This window comes from Chenopodium quinoa, unplaced genomic scaffold, assembly GCF_001683475.1.
Source record: "Chenopodium quinoa cultivar QQ74 unplaced genomic scaffold, ASM168347v1, whole genome shotgun sequence".
Taxonomy (NCBI): domain Eukaryota; kingdom Viridiplantae; phylum Streptophyta; class Magnoliopsida; order Caryophyllales; family Amaranthaceae; genus Chenopodium; species Chenopodium quinoa.
The window spans coordinates 4,692,578-4,716,381 of NW_018744593.1; the positions used below are offsets into that span (position 1 = coordinate 4,692,578).

At 33.0% G+C, this 23,804-nt stretch overlaps 1 protein-coding gene, 1 long non-coding RNA gene and 1 pseudogene across 2 annotated transcripts; all 3 read right to left on the bottom strand.

Moving 5' to 3' along the window:
* Positions 1–6,242: 6,242 nt before the first annotated feature.
* Positions 6,243–11,099, bottom strand: LOC110699704 (chaperone protein dnaJ C76, chloroplastic-like). Its single transcript, XM_021877231.1, has 9 exons — positions 10,605–11,099; positions 10,127–10,255; positions 9,887–10,016; positions 9,635–9,755; positions 9,398–9,479; positions 8,646–8,696; positions 8,130–8,168; positions 7,858–7,957; positions 6,243–6,615 (listed from the first exon to the last, which is right to left on the bottom strand). Exons 1-9 carry the CDS (start codon positions 10,845–10,847, stop codon positions 6,485–6,487), a joined length of 1,026 nt encoding a protein of 341 aa, XP_021732923.1. The 5' UTR covers positions 10,848–11,099; the 3' UTR covers positions 6,243–6,484.
* Positions 11,100–13,837: 2,738 nt separating this feature from the next.
* Positions 13,838–16,289, bottom strand: LOC110699707. Its single transcript, XR_002506969.1, has 2 exons — positions 16,090–16,289; positions 13,838–14,121 (listed from the first exon to the last, which is right to left on the bottom strand). It is a non-coding gene; the product is annotated as an uncharacterized LOC110699707 (long non-coding RNA).
* LOC110699705 lies at positions 15,047–16,083 on the bottom strand (annotated as a pseudogene).
* Positions 16,290–23,804: the final 7,515 nt, after the last annotated feature.

Here is a 23,804-nt window from a genome sequence, read left to right on the forward strand (position 1 = left end):
GGAAACCATCCCATCCAGGTAGAGGTGGCCAGTGGGCCGGGTTGGACCCAGCCCACCCTGACCCGCACGGATGGTGGGTCACGGGCGTGGGTCTGACCCGGTACCAACCCGACACAGCTCGGGTTGTGTCGTGGGTCCAAAATTTTCAACACAACTCATTTCGACCCAACTCGTTTTGACCCGTTTTATTCGGCCCAACTCGCATGACCCATTTTGACCCATTTAATTCGACCCACCCAACCTGACCCATCCCACCTTGCACGCCCAACTCGCACGGCCCACGACTCAGCTCGCCCCGCACGCACGACCCACCCAACCCGCCTAACCTACCTAACCCGCATGGCCCACCCAACTAGCACGACCCACATAAACTTCTTATTATAAGTAAAGGAGTGGTTTGATTGAAATATTTCGTACTTTTGATGGTCGTGTTAGTTTTACAAATGATACATGGACTTCTTGTTTTAGCGAACCTTTTCAATTCTTTGCATTACTGCTCATTGGGTGGATGATGATTGGTTTATTCAAAAACGTATACTTTGTTTTCAAGCTATGTAAGAAAGGCATACCAGTTTTAACATCAAATTTCGTATTATGGATTGTCTAAAAGAATTTCAGTTGAATGGTAAAGGTTTTTTTTTTTTTTTTGTTGTCTCTTGATAATGTAACTTTAAATACAATGTGTTATTGACTACTTGAAAAATGACTCTTGAGTTGAATTTGTTGTTGGGTGGTAATCTCTTGCATGTTAGATGTTGTGCACATATTTTGAATTTCTCTGTTCAAGAGGGTCTCGGTGATTTGCAACCATTGCTAAACCGAATTAAAATTGTTATAAAACGGATTAGGATTACTTCCTCGGTTAGATGAAAAGTACATAACTATGTGTAAAGAGAGAGGTCTTAAGAAAAGACAATGGTCTATTGATACCCCTACCCGTTGGAATTCTGCTTTCAATTTATTGAATGATGCTGTAAAGTATCGTGACATTTTGACCATACTTTACAATGAGACTCGTGTTGATCCTAGTGATCAAGTTAATAACCGAAAGCCATTGGAATAGTGCCTCTTTTGTTCGTGAGCTTTAAATGCTTTTGATCATGCAACTCATATTTTCACTTATTCTATGAGTCTAACATTCATTTAGTCATATTGGAGTGTGTTAAAGTTGTTCACACCATTGAAGAGCATATGAAAATTGATGGACTTCGTACCGTTTTTGATAGCATGAAACGTAAGTGGCATACTAATTTTAGTTAATGCTCAATTATTTATGGAATTGCTGCTATACTTGACCCCGGTGTCAAAGCTGAAGATTTGGAAAATCTTTTAGCTATCAAATGGTTAATTTTGTAAAAATTAAACAACCTTTAAAATAAATATGTGCAAAAAATTATTTCAAAATTAAAGTTCAAAACTATTAAAAAACAAACTTGTATATTTATTTGACCCACACAACCCACTTAGCCATTTAACCCTCCCGACCCTAACCCATGAATGCAGCTTAACCCAAACCCACGAACCCACCCGACCCTAACCCACCCAACCCACAAACCCAGCTCGACCCACCCTCCAACCCATCTCGACCCACCCTCCAACCCACCCAACCCACGAACCCAGCTCGACCTACCCACGACCCGTCTAACCCACGAAGCTAACCCTGGTGTGTCCAATTTCTCTAACCCAACACACGACCCAACCCACCCTACCCTACATGGGTCGTGTCGTGTGTCATGAAACCCTGACCCGCGACCCACCTAACCCTAACCCAACTCGCACAGCCCGCACGATGGACACCTCTACATCCAGGAGCTTTCAAAGCCCTAATTTTGAACACTGCAAATTTCAACTCATCCATTGAAGGAACCATGGCTAAGTTGATACTTCCATTTGCTTTGAACCAAAGCATACAATCTCTTGAGGAAGAGAATAGATTTTGAAAATAATGTTGGACATGTGACTACAACTGAGAAGGATCATTAATAGTTTGTCCAGCAGAGGATTCAAGAGAGGTAATCCTGTTTTTGGATCTCCTCATGATGACAGAGAGATGATAGAATTTGGAATTCCTATCTCCTCCCTAAAGCCAGCTTTCTTTGGACCTGGTAAACCAATATAATTCTTCCTGATCCAAAGTAGCATTGAGGTCTAAGGAGAGGCTTTCCTCTAGATTCCAAAGGAACTGGTTATTCCAGAGGAACAGGTTGGATCTGATTTGAACTTATTGGATCTAATTGAAACTTATTGATTTGATTGAAACTTATCTAAAATTATCTGAATTTATTATACTTAGCTTGAAAGTTATTTTTAAAGGTGAAGAGAATGAACACATCACCATATTGCTTAATTAGTTCACTTAGGGAATGTTCTCTTCACCTCATTGAACCTTAACTTATCTGAACTGAACTTATCTATACTTATTGGAACTTATCTGAATTTATTAGAATTTATTAGAACTTATTGAAACTTATTAGATCTGATTGAATTATTAGTCAGACTGAACTTATAAGAACTTGTTATTACTATCAATTAAATTCATAGAAAATTCTAATTAAATTATTTTAACCCAATACAATCTAATCGAATTTATGTAATTAGACTTACAAAACTTATTAAAACTTATTAAATCGGATTAAACTTATCCTAATTTATTAAACTTATCTGAACTAAAACTTATTTTTTTTAAGATGAATAGGTTACGCTCTTAGTTGGTTGGGGTACGCTTTGTAACCTCTCTCGCCTAAAAGTTTTGGGGTAGAGGGACTCTGACACTTCTTCTCTACTTCCGAATGTCCAGTTTGCAATACTAAATCAAATAAACCATGAGAGTTGGGATTAGAGGTGTAAATGAGCTGATACGTTCGTGAACAACTCGCGGACAAGCTCGGTCAAAGCTTAGGCAAAACTCGTTTGTTATGCTAACAAACAAGCTTGAACAAAAATCTTAAGCTTGTCAAATAGATAATTAATGCGAGCAGCCTAGCATTATGAGAAAATAGTGCATCCCTCTTTGAGAAATTCACACTATAATCCCAAAATACATTTAATTTCTATGGTAACTTTGCCATTATCTCGCTGTTAACAAATTCCGTTAGTGGGGCCTATTTTCCACTTAATAATATTTTATTTATCAATTTGCGTGTTGAAAATTGTTCCGTTAAAGGTTTTGGGGGCTATTTTGTTCTTAAGGGTCCAAATTGAGCTCAAACTTTAGAAAAAAAAAACGTAAACGCCTCTTTTCGCGTATTAAGAAATGTCTCGATTTGCGTGTTTACATATTTAATTCGCAAAACGAGGTATTTACGTTATTTTTTTGTCAAATCTGAGCTCAATCTGGAACCTTAAGGAACAAAATAGCCCCCAAAATCTTTAGCGGAATAATTTCCATCACGAAAATCGATAAAAAAAATGTTATTAATTGGAGAGTGGGCCCCGCTAACAGAATTTGTTAACGGCGGGATAACGTCAAGGTTACCGTATAGAAACTAAATGTATTTTGGGGTTATAGTGTGGATTTCTCAAAAGGGGGGGCACATCGTAGAAAACGGAAAGTTAGAGGGTTATAATGTAGAAAAACCCTTAATTTATCTATCCACTAGTTTTTTGCCCAAGCATGGTCGGATGTTTATTCACCAAAAATATATATACTAGTTTTGTGCCGGGCCGATTCCCATAAGGTTGATAAAATTTTAAGATAACATTTTTACTTGAATGTTAAATACGGTCAAATAATTAATTCTTATAATGTAGAATATTTAGATAATATGATATCATATGGAGTGTACTTTTTGTGCCTGGGCGATGCCTGGGTTGATTAAATTTTAAAATAACATTTTTACTTGAATGTTAAATATGGTCAAATGATTCGTTATGATAATGTAGGATATGTAAACATACGATATCATATGACTTATATTTATATAATAGTTTGTAGTTTTGTTTGTAAATAGATATCTATGTTGTTATTAATTTGAAATTGTATTTATTGAACTTAAATTTTTTTCATTGAATTGAAAGTATTTTCGCCAAACTAAAATTATTTTCTACTAATTAAAACTTATTTTTACTAATTCTCTAATGTTTTCTTAAATAAGTTAAATAACAATGCATTTTTTATGCGGCTAGCCACACCATCTGGCCGGACAAAGTAATACCTATAAAACTGACCAAGTAACTCTTGTAATACTAACTGAGTAACCATTAACATTGACTAAGTAACCCCTATCTATAACACGGATTGAGTAACCGCTATAACGTAACACTGACCAAGTAACCCCTATAGCACTAACAAATTGAAGTAACTTTTATAATAGTTGGTGACACTGTTTGGCAAGATACCTATAAAAGTTTGTGATTAAATATATTATAAATGAATCTTGTTTTAAAGAACTTTTTAAAACGAATTTGATGATGGATATGGAACATAGTTATAGGATATTTATTAAAAGTTATGATTAATTTTGTATATATGAATATTAGAATTCTATCGATAATAAAACTCTATACAATAATTTTATCTTAAAAAATTTATCCAAAAATCTCTTACTTAGTATCATATGTGTCACAATAATACCTACTTTTTGCTTATGTGGCGCGATACTTGGCGAAAAATTGGAATGCCAAGTGTCGCTGTCTTATGGTCTGGCTGCGAAACCGGCTTTATATATTAGTGATATGATATGATATATATATATATATATATATATATATATATATTTTAAATCATATTATTTTTTAAGGAAAAACAAATTTTTAACAGAATTTTATTTTTATTGTGAATGCAATATGTGTACTTTAGGATAATTTTGGTGATTTCTGTAGTATATAGTATCGATATTAATTAATTAATTAATTATTGAGGTAATAAAAAAGACCGGCTCTTGCTGCGCCATCCACGGAGAAAACGTTCTTGTCAAATGGCCCGAATTGAGAGATCTCCTGAAAACAGATTCTGATTTTTTTTATTTTTTTTATTTTTTATTTTTTATTTTTTATTTTTTATTTTTTATTTTTTATAAATTCTAATTTTCTATAATTTTATTATTCTCTTTTACATATTGTTGGATCAGCATAACTTTCACAATAAATCACTTTAGAAATTTAGTTATGCAATCACTAATAGTATTGATTTAGTAAATTGAACAAGAGCTGATCTGTTCGTCAAAAAAAAAAAAAAAAAAAAACAAAAAACAAAAAAAACAAGAATTCGTCACCCCAAACTAAATAGTCATATCTATTATAATGTTCTTTGTAGTGTGTAAGCGTGTACATGCAATATGCCTACGGCCTACTTCATACAAGATTCAGCCTTGCTCGATATTTTTGATAAAATGAGTAAACCTGAAATAACTTACTAGTTCAATTAAATAGGTCAAGTGATTTCATAAAAAAGAAAAAAAAAAAATTAAATAGGTCAAGTTAATATCGAACTCGAGACCAGTTTAATTAGATGGTTCAGGGAAATGGTAGATAATATTTTGCATATGCCTTCAGGCTAGCAAAGATCCAGGGTACCTAGTACCGGACCCGGGACCGGTTAGGACCCGCCGGGTCCGAACCCAGAATTGGTCTCACCGGTTCCGGGACCGGGTCCAAAATTTTGGACCCGGTTGTAACTGGTTTCGATTCCAAATCCTAAAATTTTGGACCCGGTACCCACTGGTTACCCGGTTGTATATGATATAGTATGTTGATTGTTTGTGTCTTTAAGAAACTAAAGAGTTATGTACAACCCATTTTAATTTCTAAGCCCAATTGCTTATAAAACTCTCAACCCACTATCAAACAAAACCCTAAAACGTCTAGATTTTTCTCTCCGCTCTACTATACCGATTACCCAACATATATTGTACAAAATATATTTAAAAAAACAAAAATATGTTGAACGTAACTAATTAGTAAAATAAAATAAAAAATATTAATATTTAATATAAGTAAAATAGCTTAATGTATATAAAAATATAAGTATTAAATGCTAAAAGTAAAAATAAACCAAAAAAATATTATGATTTGTATTATATTTCAACACTTATATATATAAGTGGGTACCCGGAATCGGAACCGGTACCCGGTGGAACCAATTCCAATTCCTAAATTTTAGGACCCGGTTGTACCGGTTCCAAATTTTATGACCCGGTCCCAACCAATTTCGGGTTCGAATCCTAAAATTTTGACCGGGTACCCGGTTTTCTCACCCCTTGCAAATCCTGCAATGAGAACAGTTAAAATTTATGTGGTATTATATGTGAAACTTAAAAAAAAACTGATCATGCTTGTCCAACTTTTCTGCATCAAAATACTTGCATGATACTTCATATTAGATTCTACTTTGAATTCTGAATACATGATTCAATTGAAAAGAGGATCATTGATAACTGCAAATTTATAAACTATACATTTGTAAGATGAATTATATGGTGAATCCCAAAGAAGGGGAAAAAAAAATAAAGGTTATATATATGCATGTTGGATGGTGGTCAACTGGTCACTCCTTAGACACTTCCACTGCCTCAGGCAGTTTATAAGTGGGAGGTTTATCAGCACCTCTCCTTGAGTATTCTCGCCATCTACGAGCTGCTGCAGCTGCTCGATTTGCTCGCTCTTTCACCTCCTCCTCTGCATAAATAATTGAATAAATCAATAAAAATAGGAAGTCTAAACCTTCAATAATTAAATCAATAAAAAGAGTAACAAAAGATGGTGGCTTTAACAGAAAGTTCAATGGAAGTAGCCTTTTGTTGTTTATAATCGTTCCAAGAACGATGCAAATCAATAGAATACTAAGTGCTTCTCAAACAATTTAAACCCCAGTAACACAAGCCCATCCGACAGATTGGCTAAAGCAAGCTGTTTTTCTGTGAATATTAACATGGAAGAAATTCACCCAAGTAAAGAGATTCAACATCGTCGCTTAAAAAATGCAAAGAGATTTTATATGGTGAATGGCCCAAGATACGCAAATCATGTAAAGGATGTGGAATTCAAATAAAAAGAAAATGTTAGGCTTCACTTCCGAAATGGATATGGGACTAATGGGAGGCTTAGACTGAAATAGGTTGGAACTCGGAAGTTTTAAAGGTAGGGTGAGAGCTAAATGCATACTTCCTCCTAAATTTGGCAGAAATAGTTGATTCATATTTTGAAAGTTTTCATATGAAATAGTGTTCGTTTAGATTATGCTTGCATCATGCGTACAAGTGCGCCTAGTTGTTCTTTGCTTCCAAATAGCTACAAAATACTGGAAGAAAAATCTCTGGGTTGGTGTTACAAAGAAACTAAGAAAGCCATGGGATCTGAAGCATGAAACAGACTGATATATGATGCGCCAACATGGTTGAAGTTTTAAAGGTAGGGTGAGAGCTGAGAGATAGGCCATATAGCTGTTTAAAGTCCGGAGACAAAGAAACTACAAGAAAACCAGTCGACAGAGGATAATTGAGAGGCTAACTGCACAAATGGTAAAGCACTTTCAGAATAACCTTTGATGAGATATGATATGTTGGGTATCAAGACAATTGATTCATTAGATTAGCTTGTATAACATCGGAAGTTCAGGGGTGTAGCAGAAACTTCTAATCGTGAGTACAAAAGTTAGTATGAAAATAAGTAAAAAAAAAAAAATACTGGTGATAGAAGGCCATCTCGTAATACTGATTCTATGGGGTTTGTAAGGGCTCTCCTTAGCGGATGCACGAAAATAAATCTAAATTATTGCAAAGAAGGAAATTTTATCCCCCTCTTTGTTGAGAATAAACCTAATCTGAAAAGAGGAGACGATTGAACTCGACATTGATTTGATAAGCAACACATCACCTTTAAAATCAGTAATAACTCGATTAATTGGCAAGCTCTAGTTACCTGTACTCTGGTACTCTCTCTGTTTTCCCCAGAGGTTATCCCAGTATGAGTCGGCAGCACCAGAGCCTTTCTCCTTCATCATTCTCAATCTAGCTTTTTCCTGAAACAAATTAAACCTAAAATGTTTTAAGGTATGTTGATCAAAGCAATTTAGTGTAAGTATTTTTGTAAAGAGGCAGACATCAAATGAGTTCTCAAAAGGATCAAGTCAAAAAGCAGGTACTACGTATAAAGTTTTTAACAAAAAGAACACACAATTAGAGTGCTCTTACCAGAAGTTTTGATTGTCGCTTCTCCCAGCGAGAATTGGCCTACAAAATTTGGATGGCTTAAAAAATTAGGAATAACAGATGGAAAAGCAAGTACAGAACAACTCTCCAACGTCAAGATGTTAACCTTTAATACAATACAATGCTGAATATTAAAACATCTTATGACAAACAAGTTTTTTGTAATAGGCATCACATACTTTGGAACCTAAATGTTTGTTAGTAGGTTTTTTTAGAAAAAATACAAAAAAAGAAAAATAAATAAAAAAAAACAGCCAATGGGGTATCTTAAATAAGCGAAAGTGCTTTCATAAAAGAGGGAAACTGGTGGTAAGGAGAGAAATTACATATAGGTTTTTTAATTTTGAGAGCTAATTTTCAGATTTTGAATTTAATGTTTTCACTTTTTGATGATAGAAGTAGTATTTGAGGGATCATACAATTAACAATCGATTCAAATGATGTGCACATGATTCTGGTGAACAGAAAATGGGGAAAAAAGTACAGAGTAGTAGTTACCATTCTAAATACATCTGATGATGATCCCATGCCAGCTAGCATCAGTGCAACCTGTTCATTTTTTCAACATTATGAATACTGTTCAGTTCAAATCAATCAATCAAAGTCTTAATCCCATAAGTGGGGTCGGCTACATGAATCAAAAGTGATTATTCAACAGAAAGAAAAGAGATTCAAATAAGTTCCGGGATCCAGGAGTTGTGCATGCTTCAGATCAGATAACAAATCGTTTGTGTTTTTATACTTTAGTCCAGCTAATTATTCTAAGCGCCATGTCATATTTATGTCTAAGAGGATAAGAAATCAGTTCCTATAAGTGGGAATGAGTTTGACAAACAGACACTTCTATATACTGTCCAGATCAATAAAAACAAAAAAGTGAAGGAAGAAAGGAAACAACACTTCTATATAATGCAGAGATCTACATTACTCGGATTCGGCTGTAGGTATCTGTAACTGAAACATGTCTAAGACTTGGCTATTTTAGAAAACATTTCAAAGCTTCGGTCCAACATGAAGGATAAGTGTTAATAATAAAGTCAGTTTACTGCTGAATGTCCATCAAAGGTACTTCAGGTTGAAATGAAGTGTTTGGCCAAAATAGGCACAAACACATTTTCAAGATCCAGAATAAGGCACTAAGCGAAAGGCTGTTAATAAATTTTTTCAATCACTGCGGGCCTAAATAATAACCTAGTAATTAATCAGAAGCTTCAAAGAAACAGCAGAAAACAAAGACACTTTATACTTACATTTACTCGTTCCACTCTCCGCATCTCATCTTCAAGCAAAGATAGTTGTGCAGCAGAAGTCCAATGAATACAATCAACTGGGCTGTAATCGGACATCTAGTCAATTGAAAGAAAAAACAGGACTCTATTTTTAATGCATATAACAATTAAATATAAAATGCATGTATGAATACTCCTATCTTATACTAGAATATCATTTCGATCACTAAACCAAGACCGTTGTAACAGTGTTCATACCAGCTCTCAATTGCTTGTTGAACAAGGTCAGACATCCCACATTGTTTGTAGGCTCGAGCCCTCCCAAAGTCTTCCTCAATTTGAAAAACATCTGGTGCCACATTTGCACAGTTTTTACATCCTGTGATGGATTATCCAACATGTTTGTGATGATGTTTGACATTCCAAATCAGAAGACACTCGGACTAGAATATATAAAAAGATCATCAGTTTCAAAGTAGTGCATCTACATTACATACACAAATGACACACCTATGCAGCTGAATTCATCAACAAACACGTGATCCCTAGGGCTCGATTCATCCATAAACGGATTCGTCGCTGTCAAAGAATAGCCATGAATTTCATCATACACCATCCGTTGCACTGGATCGCTAAGCACCTATAAGACACGAATTTTACAGTTTCATTCAGACTATGTGACAGCAATCACCTATGAGAATAACAGCTCAAAATCAAGCAGAAGAACTTTTTATTTGCTAAAAATCATACCCCATAAACTTCATTGATGAACATGCAAAAGTTTGTAGTCTCTGGATCATCACCACTCAAATCCGGATGACAAGCTTTCATACAATTGTAATAAGCTTTTCTAATTTGCTGTGGTGTAGCATCTGGTGTCTGACAAATTTGAAACTCAATGTTATTCAATCATAGCTAAAAATTCATGATCATAGCTAAAACATACGGAGTAGCTAATTATGATCATTGCCAATTTCTCTAATAGCAAAATTGCACAACAAATAAACTTAAAACTTCAAACAATATGACAGTTTTTCTCTCAATTTAAACTATGTCTTTTCAATCAAATAACAATCCCACAAAATTTAAATTCCCAATTTATTCATTTTGAGCTTCAAAAATATCCACAAAAGAGATAATCAATTACAAGTACATGCTATAAGTTACCAATAATAACACCAAAATAAAGCCAAAAAAATAAATTAGAGAGTATGGTGATGAAAATTACCAGACCCAAAACAGCATAATAATCATCAGCAAATTCATCTACAATTCCAGCTGAATCATCAGCAACTGCTTTAACTCGAGTTGAGTTCCGACTTCTATTCTGACCCATCACGCGCCATTTATAGCAGCGCGTAGAATGCACGCTCCACCTACTTCTACTTGAATGTGCGTTACTCGTAAAATTATGTACTGGGTTTTGTAATTTGAATGGATCTGCACATACTGGGGTTAACAATTGAGCCATTTTTATAGTTTTCAAGAGCTTTTTCTAGTTTTCTTGTATAAAAAATAATAATAATTCAGATTAATGGCAAAGATTTTTTGATTGTTTTATTTAAAGACTTTTAATTGGAAGAAATAAAAATTATGAGGATGAGAATATTAATTTAATTTATAGTGAAAAATGTAAGTGATGAAGTGGCAAAGTGAGCGCCAATTGTTTCATAAGAATCGGGAGGAATTTGGAAGAATCTGAGAGTGGTAGTTTAACTTCTAACTTCAGCTTGAATATTACTTGCACGTGTCAAAGTGTGGATATATTGTTGTTTGCTCACTTGCCCAACGTTTTTGGTCTTTTTTCTCGTTTCTTATTTGTTAAGAATTTTCTCACATCTTCGTCCAATTGTATTTTCTTTTGCAATTTTCATTATAAACTCGGGGTTTATTTTACATTCTTTCACGTTAGCTAGGTGTACCTTTTGTGTTATTGTACTGGTAATAAACATTTAGTGATATGATAATGAACATATATATAGTTTAAGTAATTATATAGTGCTGAGATTTCAATGACTAGTAGTAGTGATGTGATAATGTACGTGATCATTGTAATATAATTTTATATAGTTTTTATAACAATTTTACAATAATATCCAGCAAATCAAACAATATCTACATAGTAATGTATGAATGTCATCAAAATGTAAATGAGCATCCATCAATACAATAATGAGCATCCATCAAGACAAAAATGAACATCTATTAGAATTTGAATTACCATGTATTAATATTGAAATAAATATCTATCATCACTACTACATTTTAGACCTAATACAACCCCTATTTCCGTTGTATTAGGTGTTAAAAACCGTTGTATTAGACCTAATACAACGGCAAGCAACCGTCACATTTGCTAGGGTTGGATTAGGTCTAAACAACGGTAAAAAGAACCTAATACAACGGATTGGGCAATCCGTTAGATTAGTTACATATACCTAATCCAACGGATTGCCCAATCCGTTGTATAAGGTTCCTTACTTCTTTTTTTGGAATAACTGAACCTAATACAACGAATTGCTCCCCAATCCGTTATATTAAATCTTTCTTCCGTTGTATTAGGTCTTTTTTTTCTTTTTCTTTTCCTTTTTCTTTTTATTATTATTATTATTATTATTATTATTATTATTATTATTATTATTATTATTATTATTATTATTATATTGTCCAAGTCCTGTATGTCCAGATTGTTTAATTTTTCAGATATTGGTATTGTATCTTTGGATGATTAGAATTTGAAATTTGGAAAAACTAAGATATGAAAAATTGAATAACGAGAAACGAAGAATGAAAAATTGAATAACGAAAAATGAAGAATGAAAAATTGAAAAATCTGAAAAAAAAAAAAAAACCAGAAATTGAACCCAGATCTGAAAAAAAAACCCAGAAAAAAACCCAAAAATCGAACAAAAAAACGATCACAGAAAAAAAAACTAAATCGAACCTAGAAAAAACAATCAAAAAAACGAATCCAGAAAAAACGAAATCAAACCAAAAACGAAATCGTAATCGAACCCATAAAGAACAAACCTAGAAATCGAAAAAAAAAAACTAACCCAAAAACGAAATCAAACCCAAATAAAAACCTAGAAATCGAACAAAAAACGATCTAAAAAACAAAAACAAAAAAACGAAAAACGAAAACGAAAACAAGATCTGAAAAACGATCTTAAAAACAAAAAAAACCCATTTTAAAACGATTAAAAAAACGAAAAACAATCTAAAAAAAACCTAGAAATCGAACCCAGATCTGAAAAAAAACCCCAGAAAAAACCCATAAATCGAACAAAAAACGAACTCAAAAAAAGGAAACCGAACCCAAAAAAACGAACAAAAAAAGAACCAAGAAAAAACGAAATCGAACCAAAAAATGAAATCGAAAAAATTGAAATCGAAATTGGAATAAATCGAAATCGAAATCGAACCCATAACAAATAAACCCAGAAATCGAAAAAACACCAAAAAAACGAAATCGAACCCAAATAAAAACCCAAAAAACGATCTAAATAACAAGAACAAAAATACGAAAAACGAAAACAAAATCTGAAAAACAAAAAAAAAACCGATCTTAAAACAATTTAAAAACAAAAAACGATCTAAAAAAAACTAGAATGATGGAGTTTAGGAGAGAGAGAGGGGGTAGATGAGAGAGTTAAGGAGAGATTAAAAATGAGAGGCGTGAGAGCTGCTAGGGTTTGAGAGATAAATAGAATGAGGGGAGCGTACAATGTGTTTTCAAAAGCCCCAAAAAAAAGCCCAAAAGGGTCTAATACAACGGTTTCTCTAATCCGTTGTATTAGCTGAGCTAATACAACGGATGAATTTATCTAATACAACGGTTAGTATAAATCGTTGTATTAGACCTATTTTAGCATAAACCGTTGTATTAGACTACATCTAATACAACGGTATGAAATTAACCGTTGTATTAGCCAATTTTGTATAGTTGTATTAGATTAAAAATGTAGTAGTGCATATATAATGATTTTATATATGAATGAAAAATGGACATTTATCAATATGAAATGAGCATCTAAAAGTGATAATAAATATTTAGATAGTTGTGAAACATCGTTTTAGTAACACGTGTCTTCTTGGTTGATATAACCCTACTTTGCCTACTTTCCTCTTAGGATATCTTTTTATTCGAATAACTAGAATGACGTGGTAATTGAACAAAAGCTAACATGCATACCTTTTTTTAAAAAAAAAAATTTGTAATTGAACAAGATATTACATGCATTAATGCATATCTTGTTAAAGGATTTTGGTGGGAGCTTACAATTTTTAGGTTCAACAAACTGACAATTGTTTAGGAAAAAAGTAATGCTTAATTATCAATTCAACTTATTATAAAACATTTAGTTTTTTTGTTTATGAACATGTTGTTTTTCCAAAATGAACACTTTGTATGTACTAGCTAGATGTTTGTTTTTTAAGAATAGATGTGGGCTATAGTAGTACTCAAGGAAAAGGGAAAGATTCATTTTCTCTTTTATAAAATCAAATTGCAATTTGTACACCACAAATATATTGGATATCAATACATACAATACAATTCAACACATAATATCAAGCATAATAAAATTCTAAATCCAAATTCAAAAAATTCAGGTTTATGTTATTGATTCCGGTTGCTTGCGATCCCATGCCTTCTTAATTTCCATCTTTTTGTTGACTTTGATCATTTTTTCTTGCTATTGTGCAGTGTAATTCACGAACTTTATCCACGGTTCTTCTTTTATCTAATTATAGACAAAGTCATACAAATTATTGGATATGAACAAAGATTAGAGTTGCTGAAATAAACCAATTATTAAATAAAAATTAACATGGAAGAGTATAACAATTGATATAATCGAAACAATATGCAAATGAACATCTATTATTATATTAATGAACATGTATTAGTTTGGAAATGAACATAAAAAGATAATTATTGATGGACATGATATGCATGAGAATAAACTTTTGAAGTTTCCTACTTAATGTTTTAAGTCTTCTATTGCTTATATGTAATATATTCTAAACTAGTTGTAACATATATACTTAAATTAATTAAATAAAGATCTTTTATTAAAATTCAAAATCCATATGAACAACTATCAACATGTGATTGACCATACCTTATGAGAATGAACGTATATTGAAATTCAAAATTAAAATGGACAGTTGCCAATATGTGTGATGATTGACTATGTACCCAAATAAAAATGAACATGTATCAAAATTAAATGAACATTTTAGGTTACAGAATAGAAAGAGTATCAATAACCAAGTGTATATTTGTTAATATGTAATACACAAGTATATATCAATATCTAGATGAACATGCACACACCATTATTTAAATGATCATATTGTAATATGAAAATGAACAATTATTAGAACTCAAATATGCATCTTTTATATTAGTATATATTTGACGTCAACCAAAAATACAAACGAACATCATATTATCTTGAAATAATTAAACATCATATTATCTTACAATGCACATTTGATTTCATACATATAAAAGAACATCTATTTAAACGAGAATGAACATCTATCTAAACGAGAATGAACATCTATCCATCATCAAAATAAGAATAATTATTTTATTAAAAATGAACATAAGGTTTTCTAAATATGAACATTTAAATGATTATTACGATTGACAATCAAATATTATTAAACATTCATCAAGCTCAAATTGAATATTTTCTAACACAAAATTCACATCATCTACTTTCAGTATACACAAAATTATTAATCATGAGTTTATACACTACTTCCCTGTACAATGAGCAGTAAAAACAACCAAAAAGTTGTTCAAAGACACCTACTTAATCAAAAAATTAGCTTCATCAAATATGATCTACTCAATTACTACCACGATGATCTAGCCCTTCTCCAGGATTTCATGGAAGGATGTCACTTTTCTTTGCTCATTCCAGTGGTGCATCCTACACATGTAACCAGCAGCCAGGCCAAGTTCAAGACCAATAAATATCTCCTAGCTTTCGCAACACAGAGACCATTCAAGGTAGCATAATCAACCTTTGAGTCAACCATATTTATCACCAGAGAGAATAGGCACAAATGGTAAATATAGCAACACATTTTTGAATCAATCATGATTCATAAACATATGAACATTATTCGTTTTATGAATGAGCATATGTCATTTTTTTACTTATTAAAATCAAAACGAAAATGAACATTCATCAGAAAATAATTTCCACGATAAACTAATTTTACATTTCAATAATCATAAGAGTTTTGATCAAATTATCCAGAAAATTACAACAATTAATATCTATTTTCAATTTGTTGTGTCTAAAGCTTTTACAATTTAACAACACACTACAAATAAATTTAACATAAAATAGAGTATGTATATCATACGTAATTCAACTATAATTATAGGAAACCACAAGAATTTAATATTTACAATAATTTGTTAGCTAGAATTTTCTGGTGAAATTGCAAAATTCAACTGAAAAAATCAATGAGATAGAGAGTGTGTAACTGTGTATACCTTAGAAGGAAAACAAAATTTGAACGACAACGATCTAAATTGTTATACGTAGTACAACAATCAAATTGGGGAAAAAAAATAGGATAATCCAAATAGTCACTAAACAATCATATTAAATTACTCCAAACCTAAACTTTCAACAACATCAAAAAATAGTAGATCAAATTGAGAAAAGAAGAGAAATTGGTACCTCAATAATGATCTTGCGTTGTGAGGATTTGGTGAAGGACGATTGGATGAAATAAATGGAGAAAATTTATGGGCGGAGTAAACAAGACAAAGCGTTTAGTGCGGTTAGGGGGGGGGGGGGTAGGGAGGTGGTTGAGGGCTATTCTGGTAATTTTGGGAGGGGGGAGTAGGCAGCATTGCCTAGAGGGGGTTGTAGGCATTAGGAATTAACTTAAAACTAAACCATTTTTCATCAACCAAATAGTAGTGTATGGTCAATACGTGGCCCATTAATCACATCATACTCGATATCACTAAATTTCCTTTTGATACACTCTCTATGCCCTTATTATTTTGCCCCAATTGACTTATCACGGTGTTCGAGACGCGTGTAAATACGTAGACATCTCGATCGAGTTGTATGATCGCAGAAATTATATAAAAATTTGATATTAATAAAATATACAATTAGAAGAATCAAACCATTATCTATTATGTTCTCCATCTCTTATAAATTAAATACACTATACGATAAATAATTATCTACTTGATTCTCAATTTATTCCCTAATTTTATCCACGATTTTTGGAAATTCTTTTTATAGTGCTCTATTCCATTTCACTTATCTCAAATCATGCAACACACGACAAAATGTTGACACTACAAGATAGTTATAAATATAGTCAATTACTTGAAATTAATAACGGAATATTTATAAGCGGTAAAAAATAGTCAAATAGTTCAAGTTCAATTTTTTTTATACATTCTATATTAATTTTAGTGTGAATTGGTATTTTGTCATAAAATTCGGTGACATGATTAAGCAAAAAGAAAGGGAAATATAATTTAAAAATGTGTGTGTCGAGATCTACATTAAAGGAAATGTGCCAAAAGGAACTTTCTATTTTCAGATTGTTTTTATTCATGTACTATATTCAAAAAGAACAAACTACAAGGAACATTTTGCAAAAGCGTTGGGTTCAACATACACCTGTGATATGTCAACATTTTATGGTTAACATATTGGGTCCCAAAAAACCTATCTTCTGAAATTTCAATTCAAAATTCAAATATAATTTGGGTTTTCAATGCACATTGATGACACCCACTCTCCCTAACTACCCTCACGCTATCTCCTCTCATTTCTTCAGTCATTTTTTTTTGTTCTATTTTCTCTCTTCTCTCTCCTCTATTGTTCTTCATGTTCATCTCTTCTTTTTAGATTTTTTTTCTAGATTTGTTTGTGAAAATAAACTACATGTATGTTATTTCATGCATATATATTTTCCTGGTTTTTGTTTCTTAAATATATTTTGAATATCAATCTTCTACCTACGATTGAAATTCTTGAAATCTGTTTATAATTTTTAGTATTAAGGATTTGTATTTTTTTCTTTTTCCCCTCTTCTAATGTTCTCCATCTTGGTCATGTTTTTGATGTTTTTTTCCTTCTAATCGCAGCATTTAATTTGCTTTAAATATTGTGTAACAAATCTGATTCTCAGTTTTTATACTCTTTGCAGAAAATTTTGTGTAAACAATTTGTTCCATATTTTTTGAAGAATTTTTTGTTTGTCGGACAAATTTTTTTAAAATGAATGTAAATTTGTAATATTTTTTGTTTTCTATTAATTTATAATATCTTATATTAGCTTTTCATCTTATTCATCTTTAACATTTTGTATTATAGATTTCTAATAATATTTCTTGTCTTTTTCTATTATATGATTTATTTTCTCATCATCCAAATTCGATTGTGGTGTAAATTGAAACATAATATTTCATTCATGAAAAATCAAATATCGTTAATTCCAATGTTACTAGGTTTTTCCTTATTTTCAACATCAAATTCTTAGTAAGTTAGATTATAATTTAGTAACACAAGATCGGAGTTGTAGTAATCATAATGTAAACCATTAACCTCTTTGATTTATCCCATTAACAAGTTTGTAATATGTGTAGTAACAATTATAATTTAAATAGTATTCTAAATCTATAAACGATAGATACGAAGGTAAATACTCCCTCCGTCCCATAATTATAGGCAAATATATCATTTGGGTGTCCCAAAATGTTCCTCCTATTACTAAAAATAACACACAATCATTACTTACGTTTTAGCTTTTCCATACAAAATACACACATAGCTAAAAAAAAAATCATTACTCCCTCTGTCCCTTAATTAAATGCCTACTTCTCTTTATTTTGTGAGTAATAAATGCTAGAAATAGGCATCTAATAAAGGGACGGAGGGAGTATTTACTTTTTCTCTTTTTCATATAAAATACCCACATACCTTAAAATATCATTACTTATTTTTTAACTTTCCCATACAATATTCTCTACTTTTATTATCCCCATACAACATTATTCACTTTTTATCTTTTCCACACAATATTCCTCTACTTTTCCATCCTCCTTAAAACCGTACTTTTTAGAGATATTTACCTGTAATTATAGGATGGAGGGAGTAGTTTATAACTTTGTATCATAATATGTTGTATGACATTTTTAACTCATATTAGAAGGTTATTAGAATAATCTCATAAACTATTTTGTGTATTTCAATAAATATTTTTTTAACATTCAACTATTGTTCACATGTTGAATGTACAATATTGGTTACATATTGTAGACACCTGATTGTGTATCCAATCCCCAAAAACCAAACCCAGTGATGAGTACCTTTCATGTCTTTGATTATCGAGTTAGGTGAAGAGTTGAAGACTCTCGTAAAGTTTCCTTAAGCCTTGGCCATATTTCTAACCTTTCCTAAAATGTTTTAATCATAAATCATTTATTTCGTGTCTTTAAACCCATAATCATTCATTTCGTGTCCAACTTATAAAAACTTCCAAACTATTCTATTTTGGTCCATGATCTTGGTCCAATCATTGCTTAGTTGGATATAGAGCTTGAAAAGAGCTTTCCAACAATATATTATATGTTCAAATCCGACTTATAATGAGTGAGTTATGGCCAAAATACTAAATCGAGCTCAAACCAAGGCTTACCTTGCGGTCTAATGATCATGTGGAGGGTCCAAATACCTTAACCCCATTCCTAAACCAATTAATATTTATTATGAGCTTCTAGAATCATCTAGAAGGTTGTTTTCAATCCTAAATCCATTAGGATTTATTATGAGCTTCAAGAATCCTCTAGGAGGTTCTAATTTATCCTTTCCCCAAAAGATAAATGTTTAAGAATTTGACTTTGAATAAAACATCTCTTTTTTGATAATCCTAATCCCAGTCAAAATAGAATACGTTCGGAAATTTGATTAACCCAATCCGATTGGAAATCGAACTCCGTATGAATTTTTATCTTTAGAAAACTATCGCAGAACGACAAATACATTGTGCCGTGATAGTCCCATCATGTCGCGATGGACCCTGTCGCGCCACGATGAAACCTGTTTTATTTTGATTTGGATACTAACTCTTTTCTGATCTTTCGACCCTCTTTTTTCCTTATAAATAGAGGTCGTTTTACCCCGTTTTCAATCACCAACAATCTTTATCAATACCCTTTCTAATACTCTCTCTCTTTCTCTCTCTCTCTCTCTCTTTCTCTCTCTCTCTCTCTCTCTTGATTTTCATGTTCTTAGCCTAGACTAAACACATCCTTGATACTCATTCCCAATCAAACACCATACCTACTTTGCGAGACTTATAAACTCCTAGCCTTCCTCGACGTTGCCTTCGACCTTGACGTGAAAGGTTGATAGTTCTGAGGGTTTGGTCTATTATTTGATTTATTTACTTCCTTGATTTAATCAGTTTACTAACGTGTGTATTGTTTTAATAGCAAGAAGGGTGGGACATCAACAAAAGTAATTCGATCACTCAATTATTCTTTGATTTTGGAGTAGAAATCTTGCTTAGAATACTATTTTAATTTCTAGTATCATGTTAGGATGTTTTAATTATTTCCAGTATCATGTTTAGGATGTTGATTTTAATTGATAGAATCATGTTTAGGCTAAAGTTTTGATTTTTTATTATTAGTGACATGCTAGGATTTGTTATTAATCCGTTTAGTATCATGCCTAGGATCTTGCTATTAATCATGTTTTGATGATATTATTATAATGATGATTGTTGTGTCAATTATACATTACTTTATTATTCATGATTTATTGTTATTGCTTAATCACGCCCCTTTCTGTAGGTTTAAAAGAGAATTTATACTTGAAATCACGCCTAATATGACTAATTATTTAGGCTAATATGATTTTAATTCAAGTGATCATCAATAATAGATTTAATTGTGCATTAATAATCAACCAACGTAGATTAAATATGCTTAGGGTTAATTTGATGTATGTATGTTGATCGAAAAGCGTACATGAATATTATAAGAATTAAGTAGAGGCCAATTTAGGGCGGGTTCAATCTTTTTTAGGCTGGATTCATACCATCATCCTCGAACATCCAGCCATGGTTCCGGACCACTATAGAGTTAGCAATCTTCATGATTGTGAATGGGGTGTAACCGTCACACCCGTAAACGGTTTACAAGTTACCAAAACTTGTTGGCGACTCTTCTATCTTTAGCTTCTTTCGCTTTGGACACACCAAGCTTAAAAACATGATCACAGTGGGGCTCAAAGTTGAGTTTGAAAAATTCCCTATAGTTTTGGTGACTCCACTGGGGAGGATTTCTAGATTTGATTCCTAAAATTTATTTTGGCAATCGATTTAGAATGAGTGGATGAGACTTGAAAGATTCTAGATATTCATTGTGCGTTATTTTGATTAACATTGTGGCATAAGCATAAAAAGGTTCGTATTGGAAAGACCATCCGTAATGTGTAAAAAACATGGGAATATTACCCGTAGGAAAATCCAGAAATATCTTTCACAACTAGAATCGAAAAAACGCTACGAAAAATCGGAAAATTATCAAACATAGAAACTGCCTCAGAACGTCAGAACCGACGCAGGACACCAGGAACCATCGCCAGAAGATAGCTTCATCATGCCACGGTGGAGCTATCACTGTGCGGTAGTGTCTGTCTTCTAGCGATGGATCTGGTGATTCTGCGCCAAAATTTTGTCTTCTTGTTTTGCCCGATTCTAGTACTATTTCGACGATTCTACTTCCTGATTGAGTTTTTGACCTTTCAGAACCCGTATGTGTTCTACATATGGTTTTAGCCCTTGGGAATTCACGCTTTGTCCACCCTAATCAAGTAATCAACGCTCCGTGCAACAATGGGTGCATCTGAATTTGTGAATTCACCAAACCATGGAAGCGAGTTTAACTTGCGGGGTCCCATCCATCATGCCAAACCTTCTAAGGTAAGGCTTCCGCTCGATGCATCCGGACTCATAACCATGGACCCTCTTGGACACCATAATCCTCGACCTTAGAGAATTAGAGCCATGGTAAGGTGGCAAACTCATTGCATCATATTGTGACTATTTGACTACTTGTGCATCTCTTACTTGTGCATACTTTATTTGTGACTAAACTAACCCTTTGTGTCGACTTGTTTCTTGTAAATAAAGTTTAATGAACTAATCAAGGACTAAAAAGGATTTTTCTTAATTAAATTGGTTAATTAATTTAAATCCACAAAGTTTAAACATACTCGACCTAGCATTCTATAGGCTTAAACCTTCGAAAGAATCACAAAAACAGATTATATTGACGTTCTGATATCGGCGCGTAAATCTGGTTTGTAGCGCAGAACGCTGGTCTCCATCGCGCCACGATGGTCATATTGCGCCGCGATGGTCCCAACGTCCTGCGATGGTTTTGCCGATTCTTTTCGAATCTTTGCGTCGAGTCTTATCACCATAATTAACTAATTTAATGAATAAATGAGGTCTTAACTTGGTCTTTGTTTGAGTCTAATCACATGTTTAGTCCCATGGTCATCACACGAGTCTTGAACATATCATTTTCACTCACGAGTCTTTGCACACACTTTATATATGTTCTTTTTCATCATGACCATGCTAAGAGTCTTGCATGTATGCGTTTTTTCCGTCATTTTTTAGGGGGGTAAGTTGGATATTATCCTCCCAACATAAACCATGTTGCTTGAAAACTTGATTCCCTTACTTGATTCCCACAAAATATGATCCCATTTTTTGCTTTTTCGACCCAATAAAAGTATGAGTCAATTAGAGTCAAGTCATTAAAAGAGTCTATGGTTTAATTTTACAGCGTTTGGTCAAGAAAGGAAGGAAGCTTAACCGAAGATAACACTTTCGTACAAGTACTCCTTTTCCAAAGTTTGGTTTAAACTAGAAGAAAGGCAAAAGAAAATGTCGGCTAAAAAAGAAGATGTTGACAGAATTCAAAAGACCGTAGATAATCTTGCTCAAATGCATAAAGGACTCACCACTCGAATAGAGAAGGTTGAGGACCCTAATAAGCAAGTACCAGTTGAGACAATCAAGCGCATCGAAGACAGCTTAAGTCAAATCTCCAATGACTATAAGTACCTTGGAATAAGCTCTAAGGGGATCTCTGTGGATAAGGACCTTCTTCCGCAGAAGTGCTCAGACAATGACAATCCTTACTTTCACTTAAAGGCTTTTGAGAAAATCATGGAAATCAACGACATCGACAAGAAAGTCTTCCCCTCACTTTTCACTCTTTCACTTGAACCAGTATGTGAACAATGGTTCATTTCTATAGGTGCTGAGAAAATTGCCGATTGGGACAATATTACACATGCTTTTATTGATAGATACAAATGTAACATTCAAGTAGAAACTGATCATAAGGAACTTGAAATTCTTAAGCAAAAAGAAAATGAAGGTTTCACTGCATATTACAATAGATGGAAGGAAACTTTCGCTAGAATGATAGAAGTCCCTAATGAAAGAGAATATGTGAGAATGTTCATTCAAACCTTTAAGAAATACAAAAGCATCTAAAATATCAATACAATTTAAGCACCTTCAAGGCCGTTTATAAAGTAGGCATTGAAATTGAAGATGACCTTATAAAATCAAAAGCTGCTAACAATAGTAACAACGGTGGCTGGAAAGGAAAGAAGAACGCCCATCCTTCTTCTTCCAAGAACACCCACTCTAGTAACAATGTTAGTACCTTTAATCTTAATGATGTCTTAGCCATGGATAATCAAGGTCCAAGAAGGCAACTAAGAAAGGAGTTCACCCCCATTGGGACGAGCTATGATACCACCTTTGATCATCTCCATGCCAAGGGACTCATTACTCCCATTAGACCTATTCAAGATCCTGCACCTGAAAAAGAGGTCATCCAATGGGAATCCTAATGATTATTGCAAGTACCATCAAGGTAGGGCCTTCTCTACTGAGAGTTGTTGGAAGCTAAAAGAAGCTATTCAATATTTGATTAATAATAACAAACTTCCAGTGCCTCCTGCCGGCAAGAAGCCAAGCATCAATAGCTCTCCACTTTATGACGCCTTGGCTATTTCTGATGATCAAACTGTGCTCTATCCATCACTTCTTATTAAGCCTCCTATTGAAGATGTTCCAATTGAAGAAGAGGAGGAGGTCTTCTTTGACGCTATGACCGATTTCCCAAGTGAGGCTACCAATGGGGACATTGCTAGTCTCTCCTGAAAATCTACTAAAGAAGACATTGCTAATCTTTGTGATGCTCTTCAAGTAGCTCATCTCTAACTTCAAGTTCTTCTTAGGAGGTGTAGGGAATTTTTTAAACTCAACTTTGAGCCCCACTGTGATCATGTTTTTAATCATGGTGGCGTCCAAAGGGAAGGAA

Excerpts from the sequence above, each read along its gene's own strand:
- LOC110699704 (XM_021877231.1), bottom strand. The coding sequence starts at position 10,847 with ATGGCTCAATTGTTAACCCCAGTATGTGCAGATCCATTCAAATTACAA. Across the intron at positions 10,256-10,604 it reads ATTATGCTGTTTTGGGTCTG|ACACCAGATGCTACACCACA; the intron begins GTAATTTTCATC and ends CAAATTTGTCAG. Across the intron at positions 8,169-8,645 it reads CATCAGATGTATTTAGAATG|GCCAATTCTCGCTGGGAGAA; the intron begins GTAACTACTACT and ends CAAATTTTGTAG.